Source organism: Corvus moneduloides, chromosome 6 (genome assembly GCF_009650955.1).
Source record: "Corvus moneduloides isolate bCorMon1 chromosome 6, bCorMon1.pri, whole genome shotgun sequence".
Taxonomy (NCBI): Eukaryota; Metazoa; Chordata; class Aves; order Passeriformes; family Corvidae; genus Corvus; species Corvus moneduloides.
In genome coordinates this window covers 46,296,719-46,312,877 of record NC_045481.1, presented here as the reverse complement: position 1 = coordinate 46,312,877, position 16,159 = coordinate 46,296,719, and the positions used below count along the sequence as shown (strand labels likewise).

Here is a 16,159-nt window from a genome sequence, read left to right as displayed (position 1 = left end):
TGTGGGAGAGGTGGGCAGTTTTTCCCAAGCAGCCATTGCTTCAAGTCTGGCTGGGCACTGGCCAGTGGTCAGTGACTGCTTTGCATCTCATGGGTAGGTTTGTTTTTCCTTTAGATTCTTTAGTTCTCTAAAGTGTCTCCACCCAGACACGTGGAGGTTTTTCCTTTTCCCATTTCTCTCCTCTTTCCTAAGGAGGGGGAGTGAGCCAGTGGCCAGGTGGGAATTTTGCATCCAGACAAGGTCACCACACCAGTGCCAGGCAGACATTGGCCCTGACTGGGTCTAAGCAAGATGCCGAGGCTGAGGGAAGGACCAAAAGCCCAGTGCTCCATCTTTCCCACAGAAACACACTGCAATAAGGCTTTTCTCACCCAACAATATAACCCAAGGCTTGTGCCCACATCCTTGGCCTTCCCCTCCTGCCCTCATCCTCAACTGACCTGTGCTTCTCTCCTGGCAGCCTTCACCCATAAAATATTGACCGTGCCACACGTTGTGCCACCTCTGAGCACACACAAGACCACGGCCACCACCTCCATCAGCAGCACCTCCAGGACCTCTGTCTCCACAGAAGTGCCTCTGGAGACAGCATCTCCACATCCCAGCTCTCCCCCTGCCCCCAGCAGCCCCCTCAGCACCCGGCTGCCATCCACTGCCACCACTTCCACAGTCTCCTCCACAGCAGCTCCAGGCACCAGCCTCAGGCCTACACCTACAACCCTCAGGCCCAAGCCCTCTTCCCCTACCACCAGTGCTCCAAAGGAGTCTCCTGTAACAGAGTCCTCTGCACCCACCACAGCCAAAATCAGCACGCTGCCATCTCCTGCTTCTTCTCCCTTCTCAACTGTGTCCTCAACACGGCTCAGCTCCTCACAGCCTGGTAAGGATCTGTCTTATCCATCCTGCTGCTTCCCCCTGCTCTCCCTTTTCCCATCTTCTTTCCTAGCAGAGCAGGTTGCTTGTACAGTTTTAGGTTTTGCTCTCCATTCCCATTTCTTTTCACATCAGCACAGTAGTATGGCTGTTTCTTGGTATGGCCATGCCCAAAAGGTCTCTCCCATGTAGAATGGCCTTCCAGTCTTGTAGGGCAGTCCTTACACATTGCCTATTCCTTGAAGGACCTGCACATTCAGAAAGGGCCTTGTTCCAGGAAGAAGCAGAGAGATTTTGCCCCTTAGGAAGGCACCCTCTCTGCTTCCTTCCTTTTTAGGGGAGCAACTAGGCAGAAGCTTATGGACAAGACCCACAGTCCTACTCATCCCCATTTCCTGCAAATACACAGTGCAGTACAGAAATTCTAGTTGGCCTTATTCCCCCAGTATGGTGCTTGTCCCAACCTTCTTTGCTTTCCCCTCCGGCCCCCATCCTCAGCTGACCTGTGCTTTCCTCCCAGCAGCCTTCACCCATGAACAGTCCACTGTGCCACACATTGTGCCACCTCTGAGCACACACAAGACCACGGCCACCACCTCCATCAGCAGCACCTCCAGGACCTCTGTCTCCACAGAAGTGCCTCTGGAGACAGCATCTCCACATCCCAGCTCTCCACCTGCCCCCAGCAGCCCCCTCAGCACCCGGCTGCCATCCACTGCCACCACTTCCACAGTCTCCTCCACAGCAGCTCCAGGCACCAGCCTCAGGCCTACACCTACAACCCTGAGGCCCAAGCCCTCTTCCCCTACCACCAGTGCTCCAAAGGAGTTTCCTGTAACAGACTCCTCTGCACCCACCACAGCCAAAACCAGCACGCTGCCATCTCCTGCTTCTTCTCCCTTCTCAACTGTGTCCTCAACATGGCTCAGCTCCTCACAGCCTGGTAAGAGTCCTTCCCAGCCATCCTTCTTCTCCTGCTTGCTCTTTCCAGCTCTTCTTTTTTCTGTCTCTCTACCCATCCATCCCCCTCTCCATCATTCTGTTCAAAAACCACATTCCAATTCTGCATTTGCTTGGCTGCTTACCCCTCCGTTCCCGCTGTCTTTGGCCAGCCTGGTTCCCTTGTGCAGTCCTGGGCCTGTGCACTGGCTCTGCTTGGGATGGAGGTAATTATTGCTCCCAGCAGGTTTCCTGATACTGGTTTAGATGTGGGTCCCAGCCAGTGTTGATGGCACACAGGTGCTTTGGTGATTGCTCAGGAGTGCCAGCACAGCATCTGGCCCTCCTCTGTTTGTGCTTCTGCCAGCCAGGGAGCAGGCACAGCGTGGTCACGAGGCCCATCAGGGACACAGCTGGCATAGCTGGCCCAGAGCCAGTGGCCAAGGAGACACTGCATACCACAGAACATCATGACAGGCCTTACAGTGGGAGAGTAGGGCAGTTACTCCCACGTAGCCATTGCTTGGAGACTGGCTGGATATTGGTGAGTGGTGGTATGTGATGAGTGACTGCCTTTGCATCTCCTAGGTCTATCTTCAATTGTTTGTTTCTTCACTTCTGAAAGCTATCTCTCTCTGGATATGTGTGCGTGTTCTTGCTTTAGCTTTTCTGATTTTCTCCCCATGTCTGAATAAGGGGAGCGAGGAAGTGGCCAGGTGGGCATCCTCAATTTTATCTCTGCCTTCCTCCTGGCAGCCTTCACCCATGGAAAGTCAACTGTGCCACACGTTGCACCACCTCTGACCACACATAAGACCAGGGTCACCACCTTCATCAGCAGCACCTCCAAGACCTCTGTCTCCACAGGGAGCAGCCCACCAAGCAGCACAGAAGTGCCTCTGGAAACAGCATCTCCACACCCCAGCTCTCCACCTGCCCCCAGCGGCCCCCTCAGCACCCGGCTGCCATCAGCTGCCCCGTCTCCATTCTCTTCTGCTTTGGCCCCAACTGTCAGCACTATGTCTGTGCCTACACCCCTTCCTACTTCCGCATTTAGGTCTGCTGAGAGCACTACACATTCTTACTTCCAAAACACCACATCGACTCCATATGGCAAAACATCTTCATTAGCTGTCCCTACCAGTATCTCTGCCCAGTCCAGTCCAGCGTTGATCCCAACTGTTTTATCTACAACCATTACCTTTGCTCCCCACGTTATTACTACGGCTTCTACAGAGTCGGTTGAAAGGAGTTCCCTGCAAACAACAACACTGACCACTGCCCGTACGACATCATCTCCTCCTCTCACCTCTGGACTTGCAACATCCCTGTCCTCTGTTGTGCCATCAACGGTGCCACACGGTAATGTATCTCTATATTATTTCCTTTATCATGGCTTTGCTTTTAATGCCTTTTTTTTTTGATGAGTGTATGAGTGTTTTCTTTACATATCCTTTGGATAAGACCCTGTTTGTTCTCATTGGCCCCACCTTTTCTTTTTGCCCTATCTGCAGTTATTTTTTGTAAAGTTGTTGTCTGATTTCTTAGATTTCATACCTCCAGGTTCCCTGCTATTCAATATTTTAAATATTAAGGAGCGTGAGTTAAAGCATCTGACAGGATGTGCTTCAGGAGAGCCACAGAACCTTTATTCTGTCATCTTAAAAAGCAGTGTAAGAAACCTCTTATTGGGACAGGCTATCCCCTCATTACCCTGCAGCCTTCCTGTTAGCTCTGCACAATTGAGCATTTTTGGTATCTCTTCTGCAAGATACTGTGTTCAGAGTTGTCAGGGTACAGAGATGTGTTCTGGCTCCTGGGCACAATTAATCACCTAATATGATTTGGCTGAAGGAATACCACATTCTGTAATTTCCACACTACCTCATGTAAAGGAAGGCACACAAAGCAGCATCTTTCTATTGGTTTTAAATGGAACTGTTGTACTTGAGGATCTACACTAGAGGATGCAGGCACCTGTAGCTGAGCCTTTCATGTCATTTTCACTGTTAACTTTGTGAGCAGAGTCCAGCTTGACCAGGTCAGGCAGCTTGGCCACCAGGCCTGGCAGAATTACCTCCCTGCAGAGCAAACAACTGAATGCAGAGTCTCTGTCCTTTGTCCTGCTGTCACACAGGTGCTGCACTGCCAAAGAGGCTGGTTTCAGTTTTAGCAGGAAGGAGCCTCAAACTGGCTATATGAGCATTGGGAAATAACAGTTTAACCCAAGGAGGCAGGATTCTTTCTGACACACTTCCTTTGACCCTGCTTTCCCTTCATCCTCATAATTTCCACATCACAGAATGGGGATCCAAGTAGGAACTCTCAAAAGCAGAAGGATTTTCCCCAGTATAGTTATGTTTTGGGGATCTGCTTTGGATTTTGTTCCCATTTTTTTCCTAAGAGAAGTGCTTCAGGACATTACCTTCCCAACCACAGCATTACCAGGTTCGTTCCTTGCAGTTAAAAGGCAACTATTTATTTCAGCAGTTCAGAAAGCTGTGGACAAATTCTTCTCCTTTCTCTGCATTTTTCAGCCCTGAACTAAGCAATTCTGATACTTTTTCAGCCTGGCACAATATTAACAATATATTTCAACCCAGGAAAAGAAAAGAAGTTAAATACTTTTACTTAAGCATAGCTCCTAGTGCTGCATTCACGAGATACAGATACAGCATCTTAATTCACTGCCCAGTTAGCAGTTGTCTTATTTTCCAGTAAGAAAATCCCAAAGTCCTACTACAGCATTAACTGAGCTTCCCCTGCAATAATGTTCAATAATCTATAACCTTTCTCTAAGCAGGGAACCTGACTGTGCTTAAAAGATCATTGTGAAGGATCAGGTGTGAGCAGTGCAAGAATTGCCTTCATAGTTTTCAACATTGTTCTCCTTAATATAAACTTCAAACACTATCTTTCAACTCCTTGGAAAACCTGTGTTTTAAGTCAGCTTTCTGCTTCATAAAGTGCTTAGTGTGGTGCACCAAGACAGGAGAAAACATAGCACTGACACATATAATTGCTACCTAACACGTAGCATTACACATTCTCCCTAGTAAGGCCAGTTGTAAACTTCCGGCTGCCCATAAATAAATATATCCTTAAAATGAGTGAATTAAGCAATTTTCAAATAAGTAAAATGAACCAGAAATAATTCTACCAGAATGAGCCAGCTGGTTGTCCTCTTTGCATCTCTATGTTCTCAGCAGAGGATTAGTTTTTCCATGCTGGACTGAATGTGTACTATATTCTTAACAGGATTTTTTTGCTCATTTGTAATTCTAGCAACTTCTATTTTCTTAAAAAAGAACTTTGTTCTTTTCTTTTGTTGTCCTCCAAGGTAAGCCTCTCCTGCAACTTCAGTGCCCAGTTTAAAACCTTCTCTTGCTGTGTTACTCACTTGTGACTTGTTAATTATCTCATGCAGTAAGAATGGTTTTCCATGAAACCAAATACGGAGGCTTTTGGCATCTAACGAAGGTCAATCAAGAAGATCAAGATGAATTATAGCAGAATTTTTTTCTTTTTACATTTGACAGAGCGTTGTAGAGAAGTTGAATATGAAGAAGAAATAACTTACAAAGGCTGTTCCACAAATGTCACTTTGAGCCGATGTGAAGGATCATGTCCATCTTCAACAAAGTAAGGATAACTGAGACTATACAGTACTAAAGTTGTTTTCCTTATTTGGGCATCTGTAAGTAGGGAAATTTATGAACTATTGCTCCTTTATAATTCAGGGAGGAAAATGTGGTTAGAATCCACCCAGCAATATACAATGTTGCTGTATACACCAGTTAATAGAAACAATAAGGTCATTTATTACCCAGGGATTTACAGCTAATCAAGGAAGGTCATCTCACTTCCTTAAGTTTTTGTTGTGTTTTAGAAAAGCCAGACATCAATGCTGCCAGTTTGGAGGGGTTTTTTTGTTGTCTTGATGGTTGGGATTTTGGTTTTGTTTGCTTTTTAAAGATTGAAAAGGTGGTTTAGACTACAAATACCTATTTTCAAATAGCTAAGATGGTAAAATAAGAAATTTCACCTAAGGTAAGTAATGTCACTTCAGTTGTCTCATTCTCCGAATAGTGTAATTCAGGTATATTTTATAATTACAAGGGTGCTGGCTGAGCCTGTGCAGTTCTGCTGCCCATTAGGAGAATTTGACAGGAAATCAAGGCTTCAATACAAGTAAACAGTGCAGCAGTATTAGAGTTCAGTTACTGGAGAAGAAAAATAGCTACATTCCCAACAACCCAAGCCAATACAATATTCAAGAATGGAAAGCAATGGAGGGTTTTGCTTTTGCAGGAACTAATTTAAATTAATCCTGATGCTAAAAGCTGTCCCCTTCAAAGCACATTCAAGTGTCCCCCAGCATTTTGAAAACTGAGTGACTGACCTTGTATCCTGAGAGCTGACAAAAGGGCTGTGAAACCAGGAGGAAGACTTTTAGAGTTAAGGTTTGTCTCAATTGCTAGGAAAGTTGTGGTTAAAACCACTGAGATTTTGCCAAGAAATATTTATTCCTGAACTCTCATTTTCCCATACCTGAGTTCTGGCCTGTTATCGATACAGCTTCCCACTGACAAAGGCAGAACCAAGTCCAGCAGGAGGCTGAATATGTCAGGAATGAAAAGCCTAAGAACTGCAGTACTATAAGGACAGTCTCAAATCCTTACCTGCCTTTTCAAGCTCTCACTTCACCTACCTGTGCTCTGTTACTGTGAATTCAACAATTATGTGCAAGTCTTCTACCTTGTTAGCTGACCTCACACCCAGAACTGGCATCATGCAGCCACCACCTTAGATTCCAGCACTAACTGTTCAGAGGGAGTAAAGGTTTTCCTTCCTCTGTGAACTGCAAAAGGAACACACACAATTTAGCATCTGCAAAAGAGACCTTTTGTAAACTGTAAGTAGTCCAGTGCACAACTTTAAGAAATTTAATCCCTAGTTACTTCACAAATATTCAGAAGGGCAAAAAGAGACCAGGGGAATAAAATTCTATCAATTTTCCAGTGAGGTCTGAGGCCTAACAGATGATGAGATCATAGAATCACAGGCTGTCCTGAGTTGGAAAGGAGCCACAAGGATCATCAAGTCCATCCTGTTCTAAAAACGAAGGCAGCAGCTCAGTACACCTGAGTTTCTGTATCATGAGAACTTAAAATGGAGTAAATTCCTGCACTGTTTGTAGTCCTGCAGATGACAGAACCATTCAATGGAGGGCTGTGCTCTATCCTCTAAACCTCCTACCACAGAAAAAAAAAGTTCCTATACTTGAAAAGCTGTGAGCCTACAATGCTTTAAACAAATGCCAACTGCTTCTCCCTCTCTTCCACACAGGCTGGATGTTGAGAAGATGATGGTTACCACAGCATGCGGCTGCTGTAGGCCACGTGAACTTCTTAAGAAGGAATTCCAACTACCATGCCAAGACCCAGATAACCCTGGAAAAAGGCTCACCACAGAAATTATTGCATTTAGTGGCTGTGTTTGTAACTTTGACAGCTGCACACACTAGTCAGACCTGATATACCATTTTTTGTAATTAAACAGTGATCACAAGTTAATCCTTCCACAGCTCATTGCTGGGTTCTCTTGTACTGATTACACAGGACAGCCTTGCCGTCAGCAAGCCTGAGCAGCTGCCCAGACTGCCCATGGAGCCACCACAAATGATTCCTGATCAGAAGCAGGGTGGGGTGCAGAGGAGGAAATGAAGAACAGGCACAGGGTGGGGATCAGGAGGAAAGACAAGAGATTGTTTGGCCTCAGGGTGATTTATTTAACCAGAGGCTAAAACCTGGCCCACGCACTGGGCAGTAAGAGAAATTCAATGTTCAAATAAAGTAGAAGGAACTGAATTTGCTAACTTCTTTCTCATTATTTGACCAGCTGTTTTAACTGAAAAATAGTCTGTTAGGTTCACTACAGTCAAACTTGGACCTGTGGAAGACCCCACTATTTCAGTGGGAGAAGGGAACTGACCTGTTCCCTTTCCTCTGAAGGTGGACACAGACTTGTGCTCATCCATAGATGACAGGGTTGGAAAGTAAGGTGCTCCATGACCCATGATGAAGTGAATTGTGAGGTTTCCACAAGCACCCTTAGTGTGGTGGGATATTTCTAGAAGCATAACTAACACACACATGTAGCACCTTTGGGATAAAGCAGGAAGTTGAGGGCATTTCTCTGCAAGAAATCAAAGCCCACATACATCTAACAGGACACAAGTGGTTCACTCACAAGCAATTTCTACTTGCTGCCACTCTAGAAAATCTTAGTTTGCAAGTCATTTAAGAAAAGCTGTATGATTGCACAAAAGCTCAGTGCCCTTTTTCCCCTTTTAGCAAGTGTAAGAGAAGAATCTGAAGCATACATTTAAAGCTTAAATGAGGTTACTTAGCAGTTCAGATACTCTTCTTCTACAGTGACACCACCCTTGCATGCAATACAGGTGTGCTGCTTAGCCTCAACTCTACCCCACTGTTTGCTAGAGCAGTTTACTGCAGCAGGTACTGCTCATGTACTTACTGCTGTTAAACACTCTAGGGAGAAAGATTTTACATCTGGGGCTTTTTAAAAATAGAATATTTATAACTTGTGACCAAACAAGAACAAAATCAAACTCACTTGCTGGGGGAGCAGAGATCTGTAGACCAGCAAAGACTCCAGTGAACAGAACCCACCAGTACTTCTCATTAAAGAATCACAGCAATTGTTTTCCACAACAACCATTCCATGAGAATATTTTTTACACCTTCATGCCCCCAGACAAAAAAAGGACAGTTTGATCACTGTTCTAATCATTTATTTAATCTTAATACGTTCTTCTGATGAATATAGTCTAATATATAGTCTTCTATATGAAAATTCTCCACTTAATTTGACAGAACTTTGTTTTATACAAATAAGACAATCACCATAAATGTTACATACTGGAGTGTAGGTCAAGAATGAACATATGCTACCTGTTTTGCTATTCAGTTATTTTCACATGTCAATGCCTGAAAATACTGCACTTAAAAACAATAACACTGTTTACTGCAGAAATTACTTTGTCTGCTTGACAGGATACATCACTGGTAAGTTAACCATCATTCACAAAAAAAAATAAAATCAAGTATTTGTCTTTAATTTGTTCACTTTTCTGCTCATGGCTTCATTGAGCTGACATTTAATACAAAGAGTGAACAGTCATAAGCTTAACACAGTCACCACTGAAAAGACACTTTCCCTTACCCCCCCCTCCTTCCCACATTTTAATGCACATTTTAGCACAGCTTGAACCAAAGCAAAGTGAAATAAAGTAGTGCAGTGTCTCAAGGTGTCCTTTAATGAGGGCACAGAACATTTTTCAGGGGGACAGATATACAACAGGATTTGGAAAATATGAAAGAGAAGCTCCTCCTCTGTCTTTGCTAAGACTCCCTTTAGTTCAGCACATCAGATTTTAACAGAGCAGCCAAGAGCATGGTTAACATAACAGGACTAATAATGAGACACAGAGCATCAGAGGCCAAAACAAAAGGTATTCCATCAGTATCTGCCAACTGCCCAACCTGACTGCAGGAACTGCTCACCAAGATTTTCAGTGACAATATTTATGATTAAAGAGTCTTAAGTAAGAAGAATCTGAAAGCCCCTAAAAGGGCCAGTTGGTCGAGAGAACTTTTGCAGAAAGACCAGGCCTTTAGCCCAATTTTCAGCCTTAATATCCATAGTTACCAACCATTTCTGGAAAAACAAAACATATCCCCCAAAATCCACACATCACAGCCAAACCTTTGTTCCTCATTTTTCACTTTTACTCAAGTATGATCAGGAGCCTTCACCCAAACCAAGTGATAATCTCCCAGTTCCACCATTTAAGCTCAAAGCACTGAAGACAAAAAGCAAGGCACACTCAATCATGAACAATCCTGTCCCCTGCTGAGCACTGGGCAGCATGACAGCAGCCTCATTTAAATGTATTTTCAGTGTCACCACCACGACTCAACACCTTCATTTCCTGGGCACACTTGTCTGTATGTGTTGTGACACACCAGTCCCAGGCTTTCTGTCAATGACCTTGAGGAAATCTTGACCTGAGGTTCCCTTCTCCTGTCAGCAGGAGCTGATTTTGTTCACCATGATCTGTAGCTTTTGCTGACACCAGCCCAGGGTTCCTACCTGGGCCACCTCACCTGCTTTGGTTTAGCAGTCTCTGTTGCACCTCAAGGCTTGAGGAGCGTGAGCCAAAATTTCTGTCCACTGACTTCTGCACAGAGGCTGCAAAGAGTTTGATGTGAAACAAGATACAAAGACTTTGGCTGTAAAAATCACTAGAAAAGCTGAAGATTTTTGGGTCTTCTACTTTCTGTTTCAACAGAAGTTTTCTACACCATTTTGGATGTTTTTACCATTGACAGGAAGGAAACTGCTTAGGTATCCAGTTATTCAGCCTCTTGAGTCTGAACATTAATGTACACCGGGGAAAAGATACTGATTAAAATTACATTTTCACCTAAGAGTGCATGCCTTACAGCCCTTCAAGGGCCCATTTCTTCCCACTTCTTTTTACACAATACTAGACTCTGCAGTTAATTGTATTACATCATTAGGACTATTACTTGTGAAGTCTGATGGCAAACAGAAAAAACATAAACCAGAATATTTAACTTCACTGAGTAACAACGAACAAGTATATACTCATTCACCCCCTACCAGAGAAGCTCACCTCATTAATGGAGGTAAGCAGAAGGATTAAGAATAGCTTTTGTGTTCAATCCAAAGATCAGAAAACATTAAGATGTCAAATGATACAAGATTAATACTTTAAAGACTCTGGTCCTGTGGCATTTTCCAAATACAAAGATTGGCGACACAACATAAATGTTCATTTTAATCAGATTCAAACACATCTTCAAATCTGCCCCTCCATCCAGTAGACAACTTGTGGCAATGTTCAACTTTACAAAGGTTTGACTCTACATTAACATGGGAATTAACCTTCCTGAGCAGCAGTACATTGGTTTCTTTCAGCTCAGAGCAGAAGAAGCATCTCTTAAAGGTACTGAAGCAGAAGGTTTCTGAGCTATTTCCAGGTGAAATCCTTGATTGCCACAACTAAAACAATTTCCCTTCAACAAGTTTAAAAGCCTGACCTCTGCAAAAAAAGGAGCAAAAGACAGCCCTCCCACCCTTTTGTGTAACACACTAAAAGCCATTTTAATGGAAAAAGTCATTTCCCTGTACTGTACATTTTATAGTCCTAATTTCAAACAAGGGTCAAGTCCTATTAAGGCAGGGAGCTGGTATTGGTTAACATTGCAGTACTCAGACAGTGATGTACAAGACATTTATTTGCAGTTTGATGACAGTGATATAAGTGGAAAAACCAAAACTGACATGGTTAATATTAAAACTGTTCTGACAGCAATTCACATAATCTCTGAGATACAGCTTCTTTACTTGTTCGTAGTGTGAGCCTATACATCTGAAAAAGAACATAAAATAGTACTTTTTAAACACAGTTTGGCATTAAATGAATGCACAGTCAATAGTGAAAACTAACAGTTACCTCTTACTTGCTTTGTAAGCTTTGGTAGGAAAAAGACCTCAAATTAAAGCATTCAGAGGCAGCCAGCCACTGAGTAACACAGCTTTTTCAAACTGTGTTTGAAAACTTTTTTCACACTGGCTGAACCAACCCTATCTTCAAACCTTTGTTGAGAATTACTGTTACTCAAGTATTTTTTGGCTTTAACAGAAAGGTGTTGTACAGAATTATTAAAGAGAAGCAAGTCCTGTGGAAAAGTCTAAAGACCCTGTACAAACACTTCTTAAGGAAACTGAAGATGCAACCACCGAAACCTCATTTTCAATCCTTAGCTAACTTGGATAACACCTCTATCAAAAAAGCTTTAGTAAAAATATTCTTAACATTGTACTCACTTGCTTACGCTTTCTCTTTTAGCCAACTACTCGTTTACTAATTTAAAATAACAAAAGGAAGCATGCTTAATCTGGTCCAAAGCACCCAAGACAGTCTGGAATATTACAATGATCTCTTCTGAGAGGAAAGAGAATTGCTCTGAAGAAGCAGCTTACCCCGCTTGGCCAGGACCAGCTGCTATAATTTAATTTCTTGTTGGAGTCTGCAGTCATCAGCAGCTATTGCAATAGTGACTTTTAAGTATCTTAAGGGGTTTCAGATACACAGAGATATTTAGTTCAAACGAGAACTTGTATCTAAGCTGGAGATAGTTACACAGATACCTGTGCCTGGAGGTTGGGTTCAAGGCGCAGCAAGCATCCAATCTGAGTAGTTTTTGTGTGTATGATACCAGCACCAACAAAGTTAGCAGGATTGGGATCCACCTCCTCAAGTAGGGCTGATCCGAAGCCAATTATCTATTAAAGACACCCAGGAGATTTAGATGTGGGGAGAGAAGGACACAAATACCAAGTATACCCACACAGTCACCACCAAATAGCAAAACAAGGAGGAAACTAATTTTTAAGTGTTCAAGACAAATTCATTACCACAAATTTTTGAAGGCTGACCCTGATAAATGAGCTGTTCCTGTAAATAAGGCTCTTCTCAAAAGCAACTGAGAAGCAAGTTAAGATTCAACATCAGTCTCCCCTCATTTTGATGCAGCCATTCCTGTCTTACACAGTCGCTTCTGTTTTGCCTAAGGCAGCCAATTCTACAAAAAGTCACTTTCCTTTTCCAACTAGTACCTCGAGTATAAATTAAGGCTTGAACTATCTTCCAATTCAGTTTTAAGCAGTGAACTGGTGCTTTCTAAAACAGCTTCAAGTCTCCAGCTGCAGACTGTACCTAATTCAAACCACAGCTAGAAACTGTCCATTCAACTCAGCACTGCCACGGATCTATCACACAGCATGGACTCACGCTTTCACTGGATGATCCAACTGCATATAAACAAAAATGCATGAAGTTTGTTTATACCACGTGCTGGTTTTGGCTGGGATAGAGGTAATTTTCTTATTAGTAGCTGGTATGGGGCTGTGTTTTGGATTTCTGCTGAAAACAGCTGATAACACAGCAATGTTTCAGTTACCACTGTGCAGGGGTTACACAGAGCCAAGGTCTTCTCTGCTCCTCACCCCATCAGTGAGGAGGCCAGGGGTGCACAAGGAGCTGGGACAGGACACAGCCAGGACCCCTGAACAATGGAATATTCTATACTATATGATGTCCTGGCTCAGCATATAAAGCTGGGAAAAGAGGGAATGGGAGGATGTTCACAGTGATGATGTTTTGTCTTCCCAAGTAACTGTTACACTTGATGGAGCCCTGCTGCCCTGGGGATGGCCAAATACCTCCAAGTCAGTGGGAAGCACTGAATTAATTCTTCACTTTACTTGCATGCATGGCTTTTCCTTTACCTACTGAACTCTCTTTACTTCAACTCACACATTTTCTCACTTTTACCCTTCTTGGGTTCTCTGTCCCACCCCACTGGGGGAGAGTGAGCAGTGGCTGTGTGGTGCTTAATTGCCAGCTGGGGTTAAAACATGACCTGCCACTGCCCCGTACACTATGAATTAAAAATACCACACCACCACCCACCTTTGCTTTTGTGATCTCTGCATCCATCGGGTGCTTTGCTTTAAAGATATTCTGTACTTCTTGTTTTGGACTGCAAGACAAAGCAGATAAATACCTGTATTATAAACAGCATTTTCAATACCAATTAATTCTACTGGAAGAGCTCATGGCTTACAGGATTGAGTAAGGGATGAAGCACTGCACCAGCTACATTCACAATATACCTTTCTCTTCTCTTGCCCACTACAAGAGCCCCAAGCCCAAGTACAAAGTCTTACTTGCTCAGCTGCTTCCAACGCTGAAAAAAGTCTTGAGAAGACATCTCTGTTGGCTGGAAAAATTTATTCAGTGTGATGGGTAATTTTACTGAAAGATTTTGAAATGTTCCGCCATACCTGCAGATGGAATAGAAAAACCACAGTGCACGTGGCAGCCTCAGCAGTGTCTCAGCAGAAATCAACCAAGCTATTGAGAAACTGTTTATGATCAAAATCCATCAACTGCACATGACATTTCTAACACACAGTTTCAATCCACTGTTAAATAAATTTATTTTCTCTGTTTAGACAGCAAATGAACTGGCAGAACTGCTAATAAGGTTCTCTCAGTTTTAGCATAGGTTTATCCTTCTAGATAGCACCCAAAGGGGCAAAAATATATCCCTGTGAAAACATACCAATAAAAACCAGTTTAGACTAAAATAACAGCATGCAGCCCAGGACTCGGGATTTTGTAAAGCTGAGCTGATGTTGAGTGGACAGAAAAAGATTCTACTTCTGGTTGCATACACTTCCAGGCCAAGTTATTTGCAGAAATGTTCTTGGTTTCCAGAAGGGAGAAGTTACTGCGTATATTCCTGTCAAGATTTCTTAAGCAAACAGGAAGACTGCTGTTTTATATAGATAGCAGAGACAGAAGTCATGGAGACATTTTATCAGTAGCTGCTTCTTGATTGTTTGGTTTGGTTGGGTTTTTTAAACCACATTGTTCCAAGTGGATTCTCCCTAGCAGCTTAAAGCTTAGTTAGATCAATTTTTCAAGTTGTCTACCCGAGAGAGCTTTGTGTGTCCATATTCTACATTTCAGTCACAAGACCATGCCAAATTTAACATCTTTCATCTAATTAATTCACTAACATTTGAATCCTTTGTTTTACCTGAACTGAATGTTCAGGATTGGAGCTTCCATGAAGTCTGAAACACATTCAATGTTCACAACCTGCTGAACCTGTGCACCTCCATCCACTGTGGGGTCAACAGGTTTTGTCTGAAGATTCAGGCATAAAAAAGTAGTTAAGGAAACAGATCAATGAACTGATAACTTAAACAAAATGCAAATCTTCCAATAAGCTATGAGGAATTAGCATCACATTTTCACTCATTCTCTAGGTGCTAGTGAACATTTAAAGCTCAATTTTTGTACAAGGAAAGAGTTTGTGGGGATTCATTTTTTTAATTGGTTGTTGGGTTTTTTCATACTGACACATCTACAAGCAGTAACTCCAAAAAATTCTCAGTTACTTAGATATTCTTAAAGAAAGATGCCCTTAAAAAAGTGTGAAGGCAGAGAGACTTCACAATAAAAACCACAGGACTATTTTGAACGTTACAGAGATGCCTTGAGTCAAACAACTCTGATTACTTAATCTCCCAGAAATCCTAAATTTGCAATACCAAGCATTAAGGACCAGCCATGAATTAAGACCTTATTTTAAAGTACCATCATCTTGGCATACATGTATTCCATCTCTATGTCAAGTTTTAGGTTATCTGCTAATGCAGTACTTGAAGGACACATCTCTACCTCTGCTACTTACTTCGTGTCAGTGGAGAAAGTTACAGCTCCATTGCATATTTATTCAGCTTAATTTCTCCTTATTTCAGGAGTAACATTTGTGTTTATAACCAGAGCTTTAAGGAGAGAATCTTCCATCTCTGCTCAAGACTTTGTTCTTTCTACAAGAACTTTAAAGAGCTATCAGCAAGTTTCTCATTTCTTCATGTTCAAGGAGACCATGCCTTGATCCAACAGATTTATTATTATTTTGTGCAGCATAAACCACAAAAACCTAATAAGAACAGACACATTCTACTGCATTTAAGGATATTTGACTGAAGGTCATCTGAGCAGATTACTGTTGGAGTAAAATTCAAGAACTGTGTTGATGTCTTATTACCATAGAATATGAACATACGTCCTAGAAAGAGAAGAATGAGACATCAGAATTTTTAGGTGCATGTAATCATATTGAACTACTCATGCTTCAATTCCCTAACACACTTTCTACCTTTCCTTAAAACCACTTTTAAGAACAAAACATAGTTTACATGGTTTATCTCACCAAGACATCTGCAGTTCAAAATGCAGTGATTTAACCAAGCCATTAGATCTCTCCTACAGTAGCTGTCACACAGACTGCCACTGGTGATTTAACTGCCTTTCAGTTGCTGGAGAATTTTACTTTTTATGTTAAGATGCTACTATGCCACCAAGAGTTTTACAGAAGGGAGAAGCAAGCAATTCTATTGCTGGTCTGTGTTTAAGTCCCATCTCTTGCCTAGATATTTCCAGTATCTCGTGCATTAAATCTGATCTGAAATGTATTGTGTCTCATATCATTACAATAAGCTATAATGCAAGATATAAATTCCGAAAACAACGGTCCTTTATAAACCTGGCTGCACGTGCTGGAGTGCTGGAGTGTAACACTATTTCATCTCAGCTACCAAAACAATCAAAAAAATTTAAGGAAACAAGAGCTCACACAAAAGCCAGGGA

The 16,159-nt window shown here is 42.5% G+C and overlaps 2 protein-coding genes across 5 annotated transcripts in view; one reads left to right on the top strand and one right to left on the bottom strand.

Moving 5' to 3' along the window:
- The window catches only part of MUC6 (mucin 6, oligomeric mucus/gel-forming), a gene marked incomplete at its 5' end in the record, with an annotated part of 43,467 nt that extends 35,877 nt beyond the window's left edge, over positions 1-7,590 (top strand). The window contains 5 exons of the mRNA XM_032113176.1: positions 461-880; positions 1,394-1,816; positions 2,569-3,174; positions 5,352-5,454; positions 7,162-7,590. Of these exons, the coding sequence (XP_031969067.1) occupies positions 461-880; positions 1,394-1,816; positions 2,569-3,174; positions 5,352-5,454; positions 7,162-7,339 (1,730 nt within the window). The remainder of the gene's footprint in view (positions 1-460; positions 881-1,393; positions 1,817-2,568; positions 3,175-5,351; positions 5,455-7,161) is intronic.
- A 1,022-nt stretch (positions 7,591-8,612) lies between these two features.
- Positions 8,613-16,159, bottom strand: part of AP2A2 (adaptor related protein complex 2 subunit alpha 2) — a 47,559-nt gene continuing 40,012 nt past the window's right edge. For all 4 annotated transcript variants that reach the window (XM_032110679.1, XM_032110680.1, XM_032110681.1 and 1 more), the window contains 6 exons: positions 15,489-15,578; positions 14,538-14,661; positions 13,660-13,776; positions 13,403-13,472; positions 12,079-12,213; positions 8,613-11,296 (listed from right to left, as the gene is read on the bottom strand). In XM_032110679.1, coding sequence (XP_031966570.1) covers positions 11,219-11,296; positions 12,079-12,213; positions 13,403-13,472; positions 13,660-13,776; positions 14,538-14,661; positions 15,489-15,578 — 614 coding nt within the window. In that variant the 3' untranslated portion in view covers positions 8,613-11,218. The remainder of the gene's footprint in view (positions 11,297-12,078; positions 12,214-13,402; positions 13,473-13,659; positions 13,777-14,537; positions 14,662-15,488; positions 15,579-16,159) is intronic.